At 48.2% G+C, this 20,313-nt stretch overlaps 1 protein-coding gene across 1 annotated transcript in view; it reads left to right on the top strand.

The window, feature by feature from the left end:
- LOC128946404 (TOG array regulator of axonemal microtubules protein 2-like) overlaps positions 1 to 16,181 on the top strand; it is a 43,716-nt gene extending 27,535 nt beyond the window's left edge. The window contains exons 11-14 of the mRNA XM_054290144.1: positions 3,550 to 3,710; positions 11,375 to 11,413; positions 11,817 to 11,863; positions 16,069 to 16,181. Coding sequence (XP_054146119.1) covers positions 3,550 to 3,710; positions 11,375 to 11,413; positions 11,817 to 11,863; positions 16,069 to 16,181 — 360 coding nt within the window. The remainder of the gene's footprint in view (positions 1 to 3,549; positions 3,711 to 11,374; positions 11,414 to 11,816; positions 11,864 to 16,068) is intronic.
- Positions 16,182 to 20,313: the final 4,132 nt, after the last annotated feature.

The raw sequence follows: 20,313 nt of genomic DNA, 5'->3' as shown, positions 1-20,313 counted from the left end.
TTTCCTCTCTTCTCTTTCTACCTCCTCATACGTTCTTTTGTCCTCCATTTTCTCCAGCCCAAGATCCAGCAGCAGAAGACAAGAGAAGTTCTCTGAACATGCAAGTATCTGCAGGACATGTCTGTCCTAAAATAGCCATTGCTGTCTGATCTCAGAGGTTACATTTGGAAAGCTCAGTTGAAACTCATTGTTTTAAAAATTTCTTTGAATTCATTTCAATTCCTTGACGGGCTCAGTGGATTCCCCCAGAGCCCAGTCCCTGGGTGTGTTCTCTTGTGGAGCAGTGAAAACTCCTCCAGTGTGAAGTGTTGAGTGGCAGGAGCTGGAGTGGTGACTTGGCATCCTGGAAATGCAGCGCTGAAAAGAAAACATTCCTCTCCATCCTGCACATGACTTTTATCTCCCTGTAGCATTTCTGGTGTCAAAATGAGACTCAAAAAGGAAGGCATTTAGCAGGAATTGAGGAATGTTCCCACTCCTTTCACCTGCCCTTGAAGGAGAAAAGCTTTCCTTGGGGCTGTTTCTGAGCTGAATCCTCTGAGATGTGAAGGAGATTCATGGACATTGCCTGGTTTTGCACTGGGAGGACTAGGGAAACCTCCTATGACAGAAAGTCCTTTTGATATTTCCAATGAAGGAGAAGGAGACTTCCAAATGGATGCATCCTAGGCAGGGTGTGAGTTTGTCATCCTCTGACAGCACAGTCCCAAAGCCACCTCTGGCAGGTTCACAGTGACAAATCTCTTCCCTGGCTGTCTGTGCCTGTGTCAGTGTTGCAGGCTGAGGCTGGGGCAGGAGATGCCTTGGGTCTTGTGCCTGTCCCTGCCTTGCCTGATCCCTGACAAGTGGAATTGTGCCAGACAAAATGCAGTTTCTGGTGCTTCTGTGTCAGGCAATGCTTTCAAGTTGAAAGCCTCATTGACACTGTTGTTGTTCCTTTGGCATCTCTGGGCGTGTAATGATAGGGGAGATGAGACTTGAAGAAATAATTCTGCTGATGCTGAGAAAGGGGTGAGATCCCCTGGTTCCTTGGCTTAGGGTTAATTTATTCAAATCCTGGTTATGGCCCCTTTGGAATGACTCCTTCATTGCTGATCTGCAGCTGCAATGCAGAATGCAGCTAGGGAGAAGTACTGCTCATTGAAGTAGTTAAATTTTTTTCTGGAATAATTCTGGACTTGGAATGACTTCTCTCATTAATCCATGGCTTTCCAACTTTTATTACTGACTGGGACATTTTACAGAGGGCAAGCAATCCCATTTTTATACAGGATTTCCTCTCACAGTGCTTGGCTGCCACATGATTTTATCCTTTGAGAAGCCATGTAAAGAATTAGCTCTCCTAGTTCCAAAAGCTGTTTTGGAGAGTACTTCAGAATGACTGGCCATCAGCTATTTCCATTAAGGACATTTTGAATTGACAGTATTAGCCAAGATCAAAATTGTTTTGAGATTGGTTGTGTTAATTTCGGTTTGGGTGTCTGTGGTGAAAAGAAAGCAGAGAATAAACCCCTAGAACAATGATGCACAGCAAAAGAGGAACGTTTGCATACTCAGACAGCCTACTGGTTTTGGCCAGCTGAATTCTGGGGTCATCTACTGGGTAGTGCAAAACTTCTTTTACTTCCACTGTCTAGTGCGATTGTTTGTGTCCCTCCTCTTTGTTTGATGTGAAGAGAATGAAACAAAATCCCACACCAACAAGCTGCAATCCAGAACTGAGTGGGAAGTACAGAATGAAAGGCCTTGCAAAGTAACTTTGGAAAGGGTCTACATCCTAGACAGTGTGAAAGCCTCATGCCTGGCCTGGCTGGGCTTAGGGCTGGCTGCCCTAGGGAAGGGAATGGAAGGGGATGGAGTTGGGGTGGGGTTTTGCAGCCATGGAAACGAGAGAAGCATGGGCAGCGTGTCACAAAGGGCAGCCCCAGGCTGGGCTGGTGCAGGTTGTGCTTGACACGGCCCCAGCGGCAGCAGACGCGTCTGGCTCTGCCTCTGTGTGCCGAGCGCTGGCGATTGGAGTCACCCGGCCTTGTTCTGAGGCTGGGACCGAGCTCCCATCGCTGCCAACTCCGAGAGCCATCCCAGATTCAAACCCAGACACTTCTGCCTGGCAGAAGCACGGGTTTGAAGATGGATTTCAGCAGAAAAGGAAGGACCACTGAAGGAAAAGGTGAAGATTGAAGGGAGCTGTAGGGCTGCTGAGCTGTGGGGCAGGGAGAGGAGCAGCCAGGGTGCATGTGCAGCTGAGCCATTGCTGGAGAGCACAGGGCTCTGGGCTCCCTGCTGTCCAAGGGCAGCCCAGAGGCCAGGCTGTGCCTGTGGCAGCTCTGGGGAAGGGGGTCAGGGATTTCCCCTGCCCTGCCTCAAGTGTCTGCCAGCAGGAGCATGTTTCCCTGTGCAGCAGTTTAGAAGTTTCCAAGGAATCTGTCCCATGAAATACAGAGCTTTAGGTTTGCATTGCAGGCTCTGATCCATTTTGCGTCTCCACTTTGCAGGCCTGACTGCCTATCCTCTTGCCAAGAAGTTTTCCCTGGCAAGTCCATCTATGCTCCTTCCCTCCAAGCCTTTGCTTCCCTTCCCCAAGAGCTCTCTTTCTCCCATGCCAAGCAAGATATGGAGTAGAGAGCAGGACACTGGGAAACCTGGCACTGGCTGTGAGGAAGAGATTAGAAGGAAAGAGCTCAATTCAGAGGGAAATGGATGTAAGGTAAGGAGACCAAGCTAAGTCCAGTGTGGTAAATTTTCAGTTTATGTGCTGTTGCCAAAGCTCTGAGACTTTTTGCCCTGACAGGAACTGACCCTTTTAGTCAAGTTTGAACAGGTCCTGATTTGGCTCTTCTGCTGGGCCAGAAATGATGGGATTCTAAGGATGGGTGTGCATCTACCCCAGTGCCTCCAGCCCCATTCCTGGCCATGGCATTGGGGCCCTGGAGCAGTTTGTGCTGGCAGAGAGCTTGCAGAGAGCAGCAGGGCAGGGAGCTCTGCTGAACTTGCTAAATGCCAGTGAGCCTGAGCTGATGGATGTGTGGGAGCTGCAGAGCAGCGAGGATGGCGAGAGCTCAGCAGCATCTGGGCTCAAAGGCTGCTGGGGAAGTGTAGGAGGGAAGGGCAGCAGCAGAAGAAATGAGGGCCTTGAGAGAAACAGGTTTTGGCATCCTGCAGAATGGCTTTGTGGGGCCATGGCTGGAGATCAGCAGTGGCTGTGAGCCACCTTAGGGGCAGGGAGAGAACAGAGATCTAAAGCCACTGCCATGCCATCCCAAAGGCCAGGGGAGGCAGTGGCTCCCCAGAACATCTTGATGTCAAACATGTGGATGGCAGCTGGAGATGTAGCCATTTATCCAAGGAAATGAGAAAGCTTGGAAATGTGGGACATGATCTCTCCCACAACAGTTCTCTTTCTATTCTCCATCCTGTGCCTATCAACTCCATCAGTTTGACTTGTTTATTCCTGCCCCGTCCCAGTAGAGGGTATATCTAAATGTCCTGAGGCATGAATGTGGGCAAGGCTGGATGCTTGATCTGAGCACTGTGTTTGATTCCTTCCAGACCTCCTTGCGTTATTCCAGTAGTGGGGAAATGAAGAAGGGGGCATTTGGAAAATCCTTGATCCCCGTGATGCGCAAGGCAGGCAGTCTCCCTCTCTACAATGCTGTGGGGTCTCTGCCAAGCTCTCCCCAGGTGGATTTGCAGGAGTGCAGGGAGATGAGGTAAGCCAAGGTGTCTGCTGCTCCAGTGTGCTGCTCACCTCACTCTTCCCATCTCAGTTGTTGATTTTGCACAGTCAACTGTTCCATGTATTCAGGCAAACCTGGATGTATTCAGTATTTTGCCCATCTATGATGATGCAGCTCAATGTCAAACCCAACAGCAATGCCCCAAGCCCAGAGATGGTTGTGGGGAAGAGGAGGCAAGGCTTGAAAGCACCTCAGGATGGATCCCCTGCTGGACTTGGCTAATATTTCAGCCTGAGCTTTTCCAGCTCTGGGTGACTCCAGCAACTGAAAGCTTAAGGACAATTAATCAGCTTTGCATCCTTTTGGGTTTATGTGTTGCATCCCCTCCTTCATAGAAGTGTCTATGCTGAGAAGGTTTGCTTCCTTTCATGGTACACCCATTCCCTCCCTTCTCTTTCTACCTCCTCATATGTCCTTTTTACTCCATTTTCTCCAGGACAAGATCCAGCAGCAAAAGTCAAGAGAAATCCTCTGAACATTCAGGTAGGCACAGCGCATGTCTGTTCTAAATTGACCATTGGAATCTTGACTTAGAGGTGACATTTGGAAAGCTTGGTTAAAACCCATTCTTTCAACAAATTCCTTAATTTCATTTCAATTCCTTGATGGGCTCAGTCCTTTGGGAGAGTTCTCTGGTGTTGCAGGGAAAATTCCTCAAGTGTGAAGCGTTGAGTGGCAGGAGCTGGAGTGGTACCTTGGGATCCTGGAAATGCAGCGCTGAAAAGAAAACATTCCTCTCCATCCTGCACATGACTTTTATCTACCTGTAGCATTTCTCATGTCAAAATGAGACTAGAAAAGCAAGGCATTTAGCAGGAAATGAGGAATGTTCCCACTCCTTTCACCTGGCCTTGAAGGAGAAAACCTTTCCTTTGGGGCTGTTTCTGAGCTGAATCCTCTGAGATGTGAAGGAGATTCATGGACATTGCCTGGTTTTGCACTGGGAGGACTAGGGAAACCTCCTATGATAGAAAGTCCTTTTGACTTTTCCAATGAAGGAGAAGGAGACTTCCAAATGGATGCATCCTAGGCAGGGTGTGAGTTTGTCATCCTCTGACAGCACAGTCCCAAAGCCACCTCTGGCAGGTTCACAGTGACAAATCTCTTCCCTGGCTGTCTGTGCCTGTGTCAGTGTTGCAGGCTGAGGCTGGGGCAGGAGATGCCTTGTGCCTTGTGCCTGTCCCTGCCTTGCCTGATCCCTGACAAGTGGAATTGTGCCAGACAAAATGCAGTTTCTGGTGCATCTGGGTCAGGCAATGCTTTCAAGTTGAAAGCCTCATTGACACTGTTGTTGTTCCTTTGGCATCTCTGGGTGTGTAATGATAGGAGAGATGAGACTTGAAGAAATAATTCTGCTGATGCAGAGAAAGGGGTGAGATCCCCTGGTTCCTTGGCTTAGCGTTAGTTCTGCTAGATCCTTGGTATGGCCCCTTTGGAATGACTCCTTCATCGCTGGTATGCAACTGGAATGCTGAATGCAGCTAGAGATTGGTGTTACTCTACAAAGGAGTTGTCAGTTTTGCTGGCTTAATTCTGGACTAGGAAGGACCTATCTCATTGATCCTTACCTTTCCATCTATATTACTGACCGGGACCTTTTACAGAGGGAAAGAAATCAGTTTTTACATAGGTGTTCCTCTCTAACAGCTTGGTTGCCACATGATTTTATCCTTTGTGGAACCATGTAGAGAATTAACTCTCTGAGTGTTAACAGCTCAGCTGGAGAGTATTTCAGAACTACTTCCCCTCTGCGGTTTCCATTAAGGACATTTTCAATTGTCAGTATTAGCCAACATTACAAATATTTTGAGGCAGGTCATGTTTTATGTTGGGTTTAGTTGTGTCTGTGGGAAAGAAAGCAGGGAAAAACCCCATGGAACAGTGAAGCAGAGGAAAAGTGGCAATTTGCAATTGGATGGCCAGTTTTTTTCCCTGTTGATACAGACTCCTTGTATATTGGGGGATATGTAATATGGATTGCAAAGCTTCTTCCAACATGAGGTGACATTGTTCAGGTACGAGCACTTCCTCTGTCGTCAAGAGCAATAAAAGCAATGAACAAAACCTGACCCATAACTGGGTGGGAGTTACAAAAACAAAGGCCATGAACAGTAGCTTGGGAAAGCAATTACTTCCTAGGTGGAATTGTCAAATTCTGGATACCACAGGGGTTTGCCAACAGTTTAGATGAAAAGGGATTTCAAAGTAGTAGATGAGCAAGGAGCAACAGATAAGCACAGCTGCAGAAGCCTTCTCTCCTGGCTTGCCAGCCCCATGCCGTTCAGAGGAATTGTCGTGAGGCTGGTTTCATGAAAAATAAAACCACAGCACTCTACTGAATAGTACAAAAACTCCTTGGATGCCTTATCCGTGAGATGGATTGATTGTATTGGTGGGAGTTCACCCAACTCACCTCTTGCCTTGTGAGCATGGCTCAGCCACACACCAATGTGAGGTTGGATCTGAGCTGCTCTCTGGCGGGAGGAAGGGTCTTGTGGCAGCGCAGAGAGGCTGTGCACATTGGCAGGGAACAGCTGTGCCCTGCATGTGCCCCCTGCAAGGAGCTGTGCTGCTGCCAGTGGCCCTGGAGCTGTAGGGCTGCTGAGCTGTGGGGCAGGGAGAGGAGCAGCAGGGTGCATGTGCAGCTGAGCCATTGCTGGAGAGCACGGGGCTCTGGGCTCCCTGCTGTCCCAGGGCAGCCCAGAGGCCAGGCTGTGCCTCTGGCAGCTCTGGGGAATGGGTCAGGGTTTTCCCCTGGCCTGCCTCAAGTTGCTGCCAGCAGGAGCATGTTTACCTGTGCAGCTGCTTACAAGTTTCCAGGAAGTCTGTCCCATGAAATACAGAGCTTCAGTTGCTTTAGAGTTACTTAGTGGGCTCTGTTACATTTTGTATCTCCACTTTGCAGGCCTGACTGACTCCAGTATTTCCAAGAGTCTTCCACTGACACTTCCCTCCTCACTGCTTCCATCCAAACTCGTGCCTCCCATCCCAGAGAGCTCTTCTCCCATCAAGCCAAGCAAGATGTTTGATGGAGAGAAGGGGAAAAGTGGCACTGGTGGCAATGATATTGGAAGAAGCAGGCAGGAGCAGAATTCAGAGAGAAAAGGACATAAGGTGAGGACACCAATCTAAGTCATGTATGGTAGATTTTCAGTTTATCCACAACATGTGGATGCCTGCTGGGAATGTAGGCACCCATGCAGAGGAGAGAACGGGGTGGGGGAGAGGTGTCAAAGGTGGGACACGGTCTCTCCCTCAACAGTTCCCTTTCCATTGCCCATCCTGTGCCAATTTGCTCCATCAGTTTGACTTGTTTTTTCCTGCCACGTTCCAGTTGAGGGCATATGTAAAAGTCTTGAGTTATGGATGTGGGCAAGGCAGGATGCTTCATCTGAGCACTGTGTTCTACTCTTTCCAGACCTCCTTGCCATATGCCAGTGGTGGGGAAATGAAGAAGGGGTCACTGAGACAACCTTTGATCCCCCCAATATGCAAGGCAGGCAGTCTCCCTCTTGACAAAGCTGCAGGGTCTCTGCCAAGCTCTCCCCAGGTGGATTTGCAGGAGTCCAGGGAGATGAGGTAAGCCAAGGTGTCTGCTGCTCCACTGTGCTGTTTGCTTCCATCTCCTGTGGTGATTTTGCACAGTCAGCTGTTCCATGTATTCAGGCAAACCTCTGTGTATTCAGCATTTTGCCCATCCAATGTCAAACCCAACAGCAATGCCCCAAGCCCAGAGGTGGTGGTGGGGAAGAGGAGGCAGGGCTTGAAAGCACCTCAGGATGGGTCCCCTGCTGGACTTGGCTTTTATAACAGCCTGAGCTTGGCCTGCTCTGGGTGACTCCAGCAACTGTAATCTTAAGGACAATTAATCAGCTTTGCATCCTTTTGGGTTTATGTGTTGCATCCTCTCCTTCATAGAAGTGTCCATGCTAAGAAGGTTTGCTTCCTTTCATGGTACACCCATTCCCTCTCTTCTCTTTCTACCTCCTCATATGTCCTTTTTACTCCATTTTCTCCAGCCCAAGATCCGGCAGCAGAAGCCAAGAGAAGTCCTCTGAACATTCAGGTAGGTACAGGTCATGTCTGTTCTAAATTGACCATTGGAATCTTGACTTAGAGGTGACATTTGGAAAGCTTGGTTAAAACCCATTCTTTCAACAAATTCCTTAAATTCATTTCAATTCCTTGACGGGCTCAGTGGACTCTCCCAGAGCCCAGTCACTGGGAGAGTTCTCTGGTGATGCAGGGAAAATTCCTCAAGTGTGAAGCGTTGAGTGGCAGGATCTGGAGTGGTACCTTGGGGTCCTGGAAATGCAGCGCTGAAAAGAAAACATTCCTCTCCATCCTGCACATGCCTTTTATCTCCCTGTAGCATTTCTGGTGTCAAAATGAGACTCAAAAAGGTAGGCATTTAGCAGGAATTGAGGAATGTTCCCACTCCTTTCACCTGCCCTTGAAGGAGAAAAGCTTTCCTTGGGGCTGTTTCTGAGCTGAATCCTCTGAGATGTGAAGGAGATTCAGGGACATTGCCTGGTTTTGCACTGGAAGGACTAGGGAAACCTCCTATGATAGAAAGTCCTTCTGACTTTTCCAATGAAGGAGAAGGAGACTTCCAAATGGATGCAGCCTAGGCAGGGTGTGAGTTTGTCATCCTCTGACAGCACAGTCCCAAAGCCACCTCTGGCAGGTTCACAGTGACAAATCTCTTCCCTGGCTGTCTCTGCCTGTGTCAGTGTTGCAGGCTGAGGCTGGGGCAGGAGATGCCTTGTGCCTTGTGCCTGTCCCTGCCTTGCCTGATCCCTGACAAGTGGAATTGTGCCAGACAAAATGCAGTTTCTGGTGCTTCTGTGTCAGGCAATGCTTTCAAGTTGAAAGCCTCATTGACACTGTTGGTGGTTCTTTGGCATCTCTGGGCGTGTAATGATAGGGGAGATGAGACTTGGAGAAATAACTCAGCTGTTGCAGAAAAACGGACCAGATGCCATCGTTCCTTGGCTTAGCGTTAGTTCTGCTAGAACCTGGTTATGACCCCTTTGGAATGACTCCTTAATTGCTGGTATGCAACTGGAATGCTGAATGCAGCTAGAGATTGGTGTTGCTCATCAAAGGAGTTGTCAGTTTTCTTGGGCTAGGGATGACTTATGTCATTAAGCCTGACCCATCTCTCCTTTACGACTGATCAGGATACTCTGCAGAGGGAAAGAAATTCATTTTTAAGACAGGGGTTCCTCTCTAACAACTTGGATGCCACATGATTTTATCCTTTCTGAAACCATGTAAAGAATTAACTCTGAGTGTTAACAGCTCAGTTGCAGAGTATTTATTAATGGCGTGCACACTCCAATTTGCATTGAATATTTTGGAATTTTTTTGGGTTTGGTTGAGTCTGTGGAAAAGAAAGAAGGGAAAAAACCCCAAGGAATAATTCAGCAGAGCAAAAGCAGCAATTTACAATTGGTTGGCCAGTTTTTTTCTGTGGGGCAGGGAGAGGAGTAGGAGGGTGCATGTGCAGCTGAGCCATTGCTGGAGAGCACAGGGTCTGGGCTCCCTGCTGTCCCAGGGCAGCCCAGAGGCCAGGCTGTGCCTGTGGCAGCTCTGGGGAATGGCTCAGGGTTTGCCCCTGGCCTGCCTCAAGTGTCTGCCAGCAGGAGCATGTTTCCCTGTGCAGTTGTATAGAAGTGTCCAGGAAGTCTGTCCCCTTAAATATGGTGCTTCAGATGCTTTAGATTTACTTAGTGGGCTCTGTTACATTTTGTATCTCCACTTTGCAGGCCTGACTGACTCCAGTATTTCCAAGAGTCTTCCACAAACACGTCCCTCTTCACTCCTTCCATCCAAGCCTTTGCCTCCCATCCCAAAGAGCTCTTCTCCCATCAAGCCAAGTGCTATGTATGATGGAGAGAAAGAGAAAGGAAAAACTAGCACCTGATACAATGATATCAGAAGAAGCAGCCAGGAGCAGAGTTCAGCGGGAAAAGGACATGAGGTAAGGAGACCAAGGACTAAGTCCTGTATGGCAGATTTTCAGTTCATGTGCTGTAGGCAGAGCTTGGAGACCTTTTCCTGTGCTGTGAGCCCAGGGAAGCAGCTGAGCCAAGGAAGAGCTCAGCTGGAAACTGTGCTTCAGGCCGTCTTAGCAATGGGTGTGAAGAGCAGACTTCATGTCCTCAGCATGTATCAATAACAGGAGAGGTCTTTGAATGGTTTCTGGGCTGTGTCGTGGTTCCTCGTGTGTCTTATGGCTGAGAAAACCCCAACAAGCAGTCAGAGCAGCTCAAGTTGTTCAATCTGGAAAAGCAATCCTTCACCAGTTAGTAACCTATGGGTATCTGTGAAGCACCTCTATGTCTTGGTGGTGTTTTATGTCAGCTGTGACAGCTTTGGATGGAAGAAGGTGTTTGCTGGAAGCTGCCAAGTGAGGTTGTCTCAGCTTGTGAGTTGTACAGCCTTGCCCTCTGCACAGTTGTCTCTGATGCTATTTGCAGACTCCATCAGCTCCTGGGCAGCTGTGTGCTCTGGCATGGCTTTGTGCAGAGGGAAGGGATGGGAGGTGGCCATGGGGAGAGCAGCCCAGAGCCCAGGCACACGATGGCCTTTGCAGCAGGGCCAGGAGCTGCAGTTGTTTTGGGTTTGCCGTGGGGTGCAGGAGGAGGCAGATGAACAACAGCTTTGGTAGAGAGAATGTGCAATCCAAGGCTTGGGTACTTGATTTCAGCCTTGCAGAGAAAGGGCCCAATGTATCCCTGACAGGAACTGACCCTTTCAGTGAACTTTGAAGAGGTCCTGATTTGGCTCTTCAGCTGGGCCAGAATTGATGGGATACTAAGGATGGGGGTGCATTTACCCCAGTGCCTCCAGCCCCATTCCTGGCCATGGCATGGGGCCCCTGGAGCAGCTTGGGCAGGCAGAGAGCTTGCAGAGAGCAGCAGGGCAGGGAGCTCTGCTGAACTTGCTAAATGCCAGTGAGCCTGAGCTGATGGATGTGTGGGAGCTGGAGAGCAGTGAGCATGGCGAGAGCTCAGCAGCATCTGGGCTCAAAGGCTGCTGGGGAAGTGTAGGAGGGAAGGGCAGCAGCAGAAGAAATGAGGGCCTTGAGAAAAGCAGGTTTTGGCATCCTGCAGAATGGCTTTGTGGGGCCATGGCTGGAGATCAGCAGTGGCTGTGAGCCACCTTAGGGGCAGGGACAGAACAGAGATCTAAACCACTGCCATGCCATCCAAAAGGCAGTGGAGGCAGTGGCACTCTGGAACACCTTGATGTCAAGGATGTGGATGCCAGGTGGGAATGTCGGCACACTTGCAGAGGAGGGAGCAGGAGGGGAGAGGTGTCCAATGTGGAACACGGTCTCTCCCTCAACAGTTCCCTTTCCATTGCCCATCCTCTGCCAGTTTGCTCCATCATTTTGACCTGTTTATTCTTGCCACGTTCCAGTTGAGGACATATACAAAAGTCTTGAGTTATGAATGTGGGCAAGGCAGGATGCTTCATCTGAGCACTGTGTTCTACTCTTTCCAGACCTCCTTGCCATATCCCAGTGATGGGGAAATGAAGAAGGCATCATTTGGACTGCCTTTGATCCCCCCAATACGCAAGGCAGGCAGTCTCCCTCTTGACAATGCTGTGGGGTCTCTGCCAAGCTCTCCCCAGGTGGATTTGCAGGAGTCCTGGGAGATGAGGTAAGCCAAGGTGTCTGCTGCTCCACTGTGCTGTTCACCCCTCTCTTCCATCTCCTGTGGTGATTTTGCACAGTCAGCTGTTCCATGTATTCAGGCAAACCTGGGTGTATTCAGCATTTTGCCCATCCAATGTCAAACCCATCAGCAATGCCCCAAGAGCAGAGGTGGTGGTGGGGAAGAGGAGGCCGGGCTACAAAGCATCTCAGGCTGGGTCCCCTGCTGGACTTGGCTTTTGTAACAGCCTGAGCTTGACCAGCTCGGTGCGATTTTGGGTTTATGTGTTGCATCCCCTCCTTCACAGAAGTGTCCATGCTGAGAAGGTTCTCTTCCTTTCATGGTACACCCCTTCCCTCTCTTCTCTTTCTACCTCTTCACATTTTCTTTTGTCTTCCATCTTCTCCAGGCCAGGATCCAGCAGCAGAAGTGAAGAGAAGTTCTTTGAAGATGCAGGTAGGTACAGGTCATGTCTGTCCTAAAATGACCTTTCTAGTCTTGACTCTGAGGTGACAATTGGAAAGCTTGGTTAAAACAAAATCTTTTGAAAGTTTCCATTCCTTGATGGGCAGAGTCGACTCTCCCAGAGCCAAGTCCCTTGGGAGAGTTCTCCAGTGTTGCAGTGAAAATCCCTCCAGTCAGTGTGAAGAGTTCAGTGGCAGGAGCTGCAGTTGTACCTTGGGGTCCTGGAAATGCTGTCCAGGAAAAGGAAACATTCCTCTCCCTCCTGCACATGACTTTTATCTCCCAGCAGCCTATCTCATGTCAAAATGAGACTCAAAAAGGTAGGCATTTAGCAGGAATTGAGGAATGTTACCTTTCACCTGCCCTTGAAGGAGAAAAGCTTTCCTTGGGGCTGTTTCTGAGCTGAATCCTCTGAGATGTGAAGGCGATTCATGCACAGTTCCTGGTTTTGCATTGGGAGGAATAAGGAAACTTCCTATGATAGAAGGTCCCTTTGACTTTTCCAGAGAAGGAGAAGGAGACTTCCAAATGGATGCATCCTAGGCAGGGTGTGAGTTTGTCATCCTCTGACAGCACAGTCCCAAAGCCACCTCTGGCAGGTTCACAATGACAAATCTCTTCCCTGGCTGTCTGTGCCTGTGTCAGTGTTGCAGGCTGAGGCTGGGGCAGGAGATGCCTTGTGCCTTGTGCCTGTCCCTGCCTTGCCTGATCCCTGACAAGTGGAATTGTGCCAGACAAAATGCAGTTTCTGGTGCATCTGGGACAGGCAATGCTGTTGAAAGCCTCATTGACACTGTTGTTGTTCCTTTGGCATCTCTGGGTGTGTAATGATAGGGGAGATGGGATTTGGAGAAATAATTCTGCTGATGCAGAGAAAGGGATCAGATTCCCTGGTTCCTTGACTTAAAGTTATTTCTGCCAAATCCTGGTTATGGCCCCTTTGGAATGACTCCTTCATTGCTGATCTGCAGCTTGAATGCCTAATGCAGCTAGGGAGAAGTATTACTAAGTAAGTATGGTGACATTTTTACGACATTAATTCTGGACTACAAATTACTTATCTCATTAATCCTTTCCTGTCTTACTTTTGCTACTGACCTGAGCATTCTGCAGGGTGAAAGAATTCAGTTTTAAGAGAGCTTTTCTTCTCATAGTGCTTGACTGCCACATGATTTTTTCCTCTCTGAAGGCATGTAAAGAATTAGTTCTCCTAGTTCTAACAGCTCAGTTGGGGAGTATTTCAGAATGACTGGCCATCAGCTATTTCCATTAAGGACATTTTGAATTGTCAGTATTAGCCAAGATCAGAATTGTTTTGAGATAGGTTGTGTTTATTTGGGTTTGGATGTCTGTGGTGAAAAGAAAGCAGAGAATAAACCCCTGGAAGAAGTAAGTAGAGCACAAGTGGAACATTGGGATGAGCACTTTGTTCCCTACAAATACAGGCTCACAGAATACTGGGCACATCTCATGGAGAAAGCAAAGCTGCTTTTACATCTACCACGTGGTGCCATTGTTTGCGTCCCAGATCTTCCTTTATGTGAAGACTAATATAAAAAAATCCCCAAAACTGCAGAACCTGACCTAGAATTGAGTGAGAAATACAGAAACAAAGGCTTTGAAAACTCCTTTTGAAATCAATTACTTCCTTGCCAGTGTCAGGTTCTAGAGAGCACTGTGAATTCCCAAGTGTTTTGGAAGGAAAGGGATCCTGTAGTAGTAGGGAGGCAACAGGCAGCACTTGAAGTAGTAGAACCCTTCTCTCTTGGTTTTGCAGCTCCATATTGTTCAGAGAAATTAAAGTGATGCTAGTTTCAAGAAAAAAAAAAACTAAGCAATCTTTTCAGTAACTGAAATACACCTGAATTCCTCACCTATTAGAAGGGCTGATTATAAAGGCATGAGTTCAATTAACTCACTTCTTCTTTTGTACCTGGTTGACAGCTTCTTCTGAACCTACAGCAAATACCCAGAGAAAGGAGGAAGAGAGCTCTCAGTGTAAGATAGGACCTGGGATGCCTCTGTTCCCAATGGAACTCACGGACCTCTTTGGTTTGGATATTTCTGTGCCAGAACGCGGCCTTGGGAATGGTGGTCTGGGCTCCTGGGCACCTCAGAGGGCCTTGGCCCAGGAGCCCCAGGGGCACGGATCAGCCTCAGAAAAAGGTGAGGTGGGAGCTGGGCTGCTCTCTGTTGGGAGGAAGGGTCTTGTGGCAGCGCAGAGAGGCTGTGCACATTGGCAGGGAACAGCTGAGCCCTGCATGTGCCCCCTGCAAGGAGCTGTGCTGCTGCCAGTGGCCCTGGAGCTGTAGGGCTGCTGAGCTGTGGGGCAGGGAGAGGAGCAGCAGGGTGCATGTGCAGCTGAGCCATTGCTGGAGAGCACAGGGCTCTGGGCTCCCTGCTGTCCCAGGGCAGCCCAGAGGCCAGGCTGTGCCTGTGGCAGCTCTGGGGAAGTGGCTCACGTTTTTCCCCTGGCCTGCCTCAAGTGTCTGACAGCAGAAATATTTTTCCCTGTGCAGCAGTTAAGAATTCTTGTTTCCAGGAAGTCTGTCCCCTGAAATATGGCGCTTCAGATGCTTTAGATTTGCATTGCAGGCTCTGATCCATTTTGTGTCTCCACTTTGCAGGCCTGAGTGGATACAATCTTGCCAAGCGGTTTTGTCTGGTACCTTCTGATGTTTCTGTTATCAACCAAGTCTTGCCTCCAGTCGAGAAGAACTGTCTTTCCTCAAAAATCAGGAAGAGGCTGCCGACTGACTGAAGAGTTTTTCACTAACAGGATTTATGTTTGTAGCTTCATAGTTACAACTGTACATATGTTATTTAGATGTAGTTATTTATGTACATTTATAAATATAATATGTATTTCTGTAGATGTGATATTTCGATGTAGTTTTAAATAAATGTGTTTTGATTGTATCTTCAAGTTTTGATGATATCATTTGAATTGTATATATTTTATTTTGATGATTTTAAAAAACTGAAAAAATAAATAAAATTTAAAGAAACCAAAGAAGAGATTGTGACACCAGGACCTGCTAGCCTAGAGGTTATGGGAGTGCAGCTCACTCGATGTGCCTGTGTCTCACCACTTCCTTTCCTCATTGGGCCTCTCCTCTTCCTCTTTTGCCATGTTTTCTTTGTGTCATTTGTGCTGCTGTTTTTAACGTGTGCCCTGGGTTGACTATATGATGCTTTTATCCCCCATTGTCTCGTTCTGTTTAGGCTGAATAATAAGTTTTGCACCTTTAAGACTTGTTCCGGAGAGTGAAGGGGGGAGAGTAGAAGCACACAGTTTTGTTTTCAGACACTGCCCTCCCCCTACACATTCCTGCTCCGGACTGTGTTGTCTGCAGATGGACAGACAGCGGGACAGAGCTCTCTTTTGCTTTTATTTAGTTTAGCTAGCTGAGGCAGAGAAGTTCCCTGGACTGTGGTTTTATTCCCTTTTCTTTGGACCTCTTGAAGCCTGCTCTGGACTGAACACCCAGGGGAGCACCGGCAGCTGCACCGGAGGCCCACGGGGCCGGGCCTGGCCTTCGACATTTCCAGCACTGGAGGGACTGATCAGAGACTGAGTGAGCTGCAACCTGAGGATGGGGCTTTCTCAGTTTGTCATGTCTTTTGGAGCGGAAAGGGGTTTTATTGTTTAATATTGTTTAGGTTTTATTGTTGAAAAAACAGTTTTTTCCGCTTTTCTCCAAGGAGGTAGTTTCTCCTGGACTGTTGGAGAGAGGGGCCAATTGAATCTGCTTTACTAAAAGAGCTCCTTTGGGGGTTCTCTCCAAAATTTGCTCTGAACCAGGACAATGTGTCATTACAACAGGGCCACACATTGACATATTTGGGGGACAAGGGATCCAAAAGATCCTGTCGAGTCAAAAGTTTTCTAACTAGATGTGTTCTGTGCTCACCAAAGGCCTGAGCAAAGAAACCAAGAGAAGTGTGCCCAAATGGCCAAGCTTTGCTCCTTTGCAATCTCACACAGATCTGGCTCACAGGTGTCTTCAATCACAATTTCATAGGTAAGAAGAGGTTGTACTGCTTTTGAAAAGTCATCTGTGTGTATATTTACCCAGGACAGCAGTCCAGCTGTGTGGTTTGCAAGTTGTTTGCAGAAGGATGAGTGGACTGTGAAGCCAATAACAAGTGACAAGAGTCCCTCAAATCTAAGCTGCAGTCTGGGTGCCATTCAGTGCAGTCTCGTCCCGCGGCCACTGGAGCTGACGGGCGCCGGCTAGTCACTCCCGGAGTGACCGGTGCAGACCACGAATCCCGCCACTCCCAGGATATCTGCGAGAACCCCTGAGTAGTGGCTCTGTCTGCAGCGTGGTGACGCAGGCGAGAGCAGGACTGCGAAGTACTGAGGCGAAGGAAGGAGGGAGTGGACACACGAATGGATGCCAAGGTGCTTTACTGACCCAGGCGGGGCCAGTAACGGTGTCAGGGAAAAACCGTTGGGGAGGCACTTATAAAGGGGAAGGGCGTGACACGAGGAGCCACGAGGGACCAATGAACGAAGCTCAGGGCAGGACCGAGGGACACACCTGAACCAATAGGAATGGCCCAGGGGAGGGAGAAGGCTCAGGGGACAAATCATATGTTAAGTAAGGGAAGATTGACATAGAAAGTTCTCAAAATGAAAGGGGGTTGGTTACAATGATAGACAGGTAACTGGCGGGAGGAACAAACCATTAGGAGGGAGAACATGGGGGAACCGAGAGTCAAACCCAAATCTTAACTTATGAAAAATAACCAACTTTACAATAAAACTCATACAGGACACACAATGCTACAATTCAGCCCAGAGATGAGAGATCATTTGTTCCCATGGAGCTGTGCTTGCCAGGGTAAAGAATTCCTGCATAGCTGGAACAAGCAATTCTGGATTCAGCTCCAGCTCTTGGTTGGCTGCATGATCATTGACAATGCTCCCTATTGTCCTTGGTTACAATATAAAATATATTCTATTCCCATCTCCAAAAGCTGTTGAAACCAGGAGGGGAATTGTTCTTTTCCTTATCTCCTGTTAATAGGCCCATCAATGCCTTTCCCCATGACTCAGAGATAATTCCCTGTGGGAGCCCTTTCTGTCTCATGCACCCACCCCATGACTCATGGAATGATAACAGCCCATTGTGAGATGCTGTGCCCAGGGAGGAGGAATTAAGCATCCACACCTACATATAATCTGGAGTTTGGGACAGAACAAGCAGCCTTTCCACTGGATTCCCAGAGCCGCCTTTTCCACTGGATCTTCAGAGGAAGACTACTCCCTTCTATAGGATCACATCTGCTACTCCAGGAGGAGTGTAGCCACCAATCCAACTGGACTGCTACCAACACCCTGACCAAGAGGATGTCATTTTGGATTCTGACTCTGTCAGTGCTTTTCTTTTGTATGATTGAATGTACATTGGATGGGGTAATTTGGTGGATTTTTTTTTCCTTTTCCTAATAAATGTATTTTATTAGGAAAAGTGTCCTTTTCCTAATAAATTGTATTTCTGACTTGGGAGTCTCTCACTGGTTTTGCTTTCAAACCAGAACGCGTACCCTGAAATTATTTTGCAGGGTTTTTTTATAGTCATTTGAAACTTTTACCCTTCACATTTCAATTTGCTTTGCCTTAAGGAAAACCACTTCTGGTCCCAGTGCATAAAGTAACCTTTTGCCAGCAAAGTCCTCATGGTTGCCAGCTTCTGATGTTACAGAAGAAACTGCATGTGAATGTGTTAATTAGGTTTTCTGATGGAAAAAACTCTATGTCTTGTGCCACATGTGTTTGCTTAGCTATGGGTTTAATTCTGGCCTAGTAAAGCCCAAGCAGGGTGGCATGTTTCAGGGAAAACTGGTCCATGAGCTTATGGGGTTGCCATCAGCAGGAGATTGAATGTCTCCTTTGGGGATTTCTCTGGAGACACAATTAGGGACCAGCTCTATGCTGCAATATTTTCTTATATGATTCAATAATATCTTAAAAAAATGGCAGTGAAACTTCACATCTCCTTTCTCAGCCACTGTTGGAAGAGGGGCATTCTTGTCCCTCCTCAAAGCCATTGCTCTTGCCCACCAGGAACGTGAACATCCACAAACAGCAATGATGCATGGTCCTCCTGCTGCTGCTTCAGAGCTCTGGCAAGTGCAGACCTGGGTATTACCAATGGGAACACTTGATTAGCATTTCATGCTCCTTCAAGATATCCAGATCTCAGGGCTTTTAGTTTCAAAGCAGCCACTGTACTGGCTCTAGGGAAGAACAGTAAATGGGAAACAGTGACTGCCAGCCTTGCAGGGGAGTGGGGGCAAACCTGGAGTATCTGAGTCAAAGGATGAATGAGCAGAGTATAATTCCAAAGCCAAAGCTTCATTAGGAGAGCAGGATCAGTTCTTTACTGGATGCTTGCATGAAAATCATTTGGGACCTCCTTTTTGTATCTCATGCAGAAAAAGGGAGCTTAATAATTCAGTGCTTCCTAAAAACACATTGGGATGTAGCTCTGTAGTGGTTCACAATGAAGCAGACTGCCTGCTTTGTCACTGCCAGCCCTAGCACCCTGGGGGCTCTGCAAGGGACTGTAGTGTATCCCATACCTGTTTTGCCTCCAAGCAAAGCTTGGAGTTGCCTATGAGTTGTGCAATAAATACAAGAGTAATAAAATGGAAAATTAAACTGGTCGTTTTAGATGATATGCCCATGGTTTCCCATGTCAGTGCTGTACCTCGTGGTCCCAAGGCTTGTTACTTATCATGAAATATTTCAATGGAAAAACTCAGATCTCATGTTATATCTGAATCAAATTGCATCAGATCATCAAGAATTCTGGTGTCAGGAACAAGACAAAAGCCTTCTGCCTCTCCCTTTAATTTGTCCTGGATTTCTGCAGCCCTTTGTGAAAGCTGCCGTAGGCAGAGTGTTTGCAGTTGTTGTTTGAGGCCTTTGTGAGAGATATGTGGAACAGTCTGCAGGGCTCTCCTGGCAGAAATCTGTTTGTCCAAGCCCAGGGACACGGTGCCAGCAGAAACGGAGCGGCCCCGCTCCCAGCCCCAGAGTGTGTGAGCTGAGCCACAGCGGGGAGAAAAGACACCGAGGGGCTCCAGCCCAGCTGCTTCACCTGCCGTGGCTGCTCCACGGAGCTCTGCCACTGGGAGAAAGTCGATGCTGGACAAGCCCCTGAACTTTCATCTGCTACTGGAACTACTCCGTGATAGCTCCTGTTCTTCCTGAGGGAGAACTCGGCGCCATCTTGGAACGCGAGTCCTGGGGGGATTTTCCTCTGGCATTTTGGGTCTTTGTTCCAGTGAGGGCACAGTGAGGTCTGAGAGTTTGATATCCAGAAATTACTGGCCTTCTGTCTTGCATTGTAGGCTTTCTCTTTGTTAATAAACTGTTGGTTTCTTTCCACTTTCATCTATTAGTATTAATTTCCTATTGCTGGAAGGGGATTGTTGGAACACATTAGAGGAGACGACTTATTACAGAGTGTTGTGTTTTAAGTTGTCTGCAACTGTGTGAGACAGATGGCTTCACACAGGAGCCTCCCCAAAGCTGCTGAGGGGAAGGCACAGAGAAAGACAAACCCCGTATTTCTGAGGGAAATTCCTTGATACCAAAACAACCTGAGTCATCAAACAGCTGACCTGACCTTTCGAGACATGGGTCAAAGGGGAAACCTTTCAGGGTGTTTGGTCCAGGCCAGGCTATGCCCAAGGCAAAGGTTTGTCAGTGCACTTGGCTCTTTCTCTCCTCATTGTGTCCGGCACGCACAGGAGCCCAGAGCTCCTGCAGAAACCATCACAGGCCTCAGTGGGAGCAACTTGTGTCCAGTGCTCACACAGAGCTGTGGTGTCCAGCACTGCAGCTCATTGGAATGAAGAACTGTTGCAGCCCTCTTGGAAGGAGCTAAGGAGCTTTGGCCTTCAGATCAGCTCCTTCCCAGCTCTTGATTTGCTGCCCTGGGGGAGCTGCTGCTTGTGGCAACACTTGTTTCACAGCTGACAGCCCTGCTCTGCTGGCCAGCAGCCATTGCAGGAGCTTGTGCTGGTGACATTGAAGCTTTTGGATCTTCCTAAGGAAAGCTCAGGGCAGAACTTGTCAGAAGAGCATTGCCTTGGCGATGCCTTTGACATTAAATCTTTCCTCTGTGCTCCATGGCGAACACAGTAAATATTTGAGGAAGCAAGTTTGCTGTTCCAGAAATTCATCAAATCAGTCAGTTAAATCATAACCGAACATGATCTGGGGTGTGTAATCTCACTTTAATTCGTTGAGCAGAAAGCTGCAGGAGCACTGCTTGTGAGCGGTGTGTCTAAGCTAAGTGACCTTGCCCCCAAGAACTTAGAAAAGAGGGGAGAGATGGAATCAGCAGCACAAGGATCTGCATTGTGGTTCTCCCATAGGCCTGAGGACATGGCCCACTTCCACTGGGTCATGGCTTTTT

This window comes from Melozone crissalis, unplaced genomic scaffold, assembly GCF_028551555.1.
Source record: "Melozone crissalis strain CALT ecotype California unplaced genomic scaffold, PUWL_Pcris_2 ptg000081l_1, whole genome shotgun sequence".
Classification (NCBI taxonomy): Eukaryota; Metazoa; Chordata; class Aves; order Passeriformes; family Passerellidae; genus Melozone; species Melozone crissalis.
The sequence above is the reverse complement of the archived record's forward strand: the minus strand, read 5'-3'. Positions and strand labels throughout refer to the sequence as shown.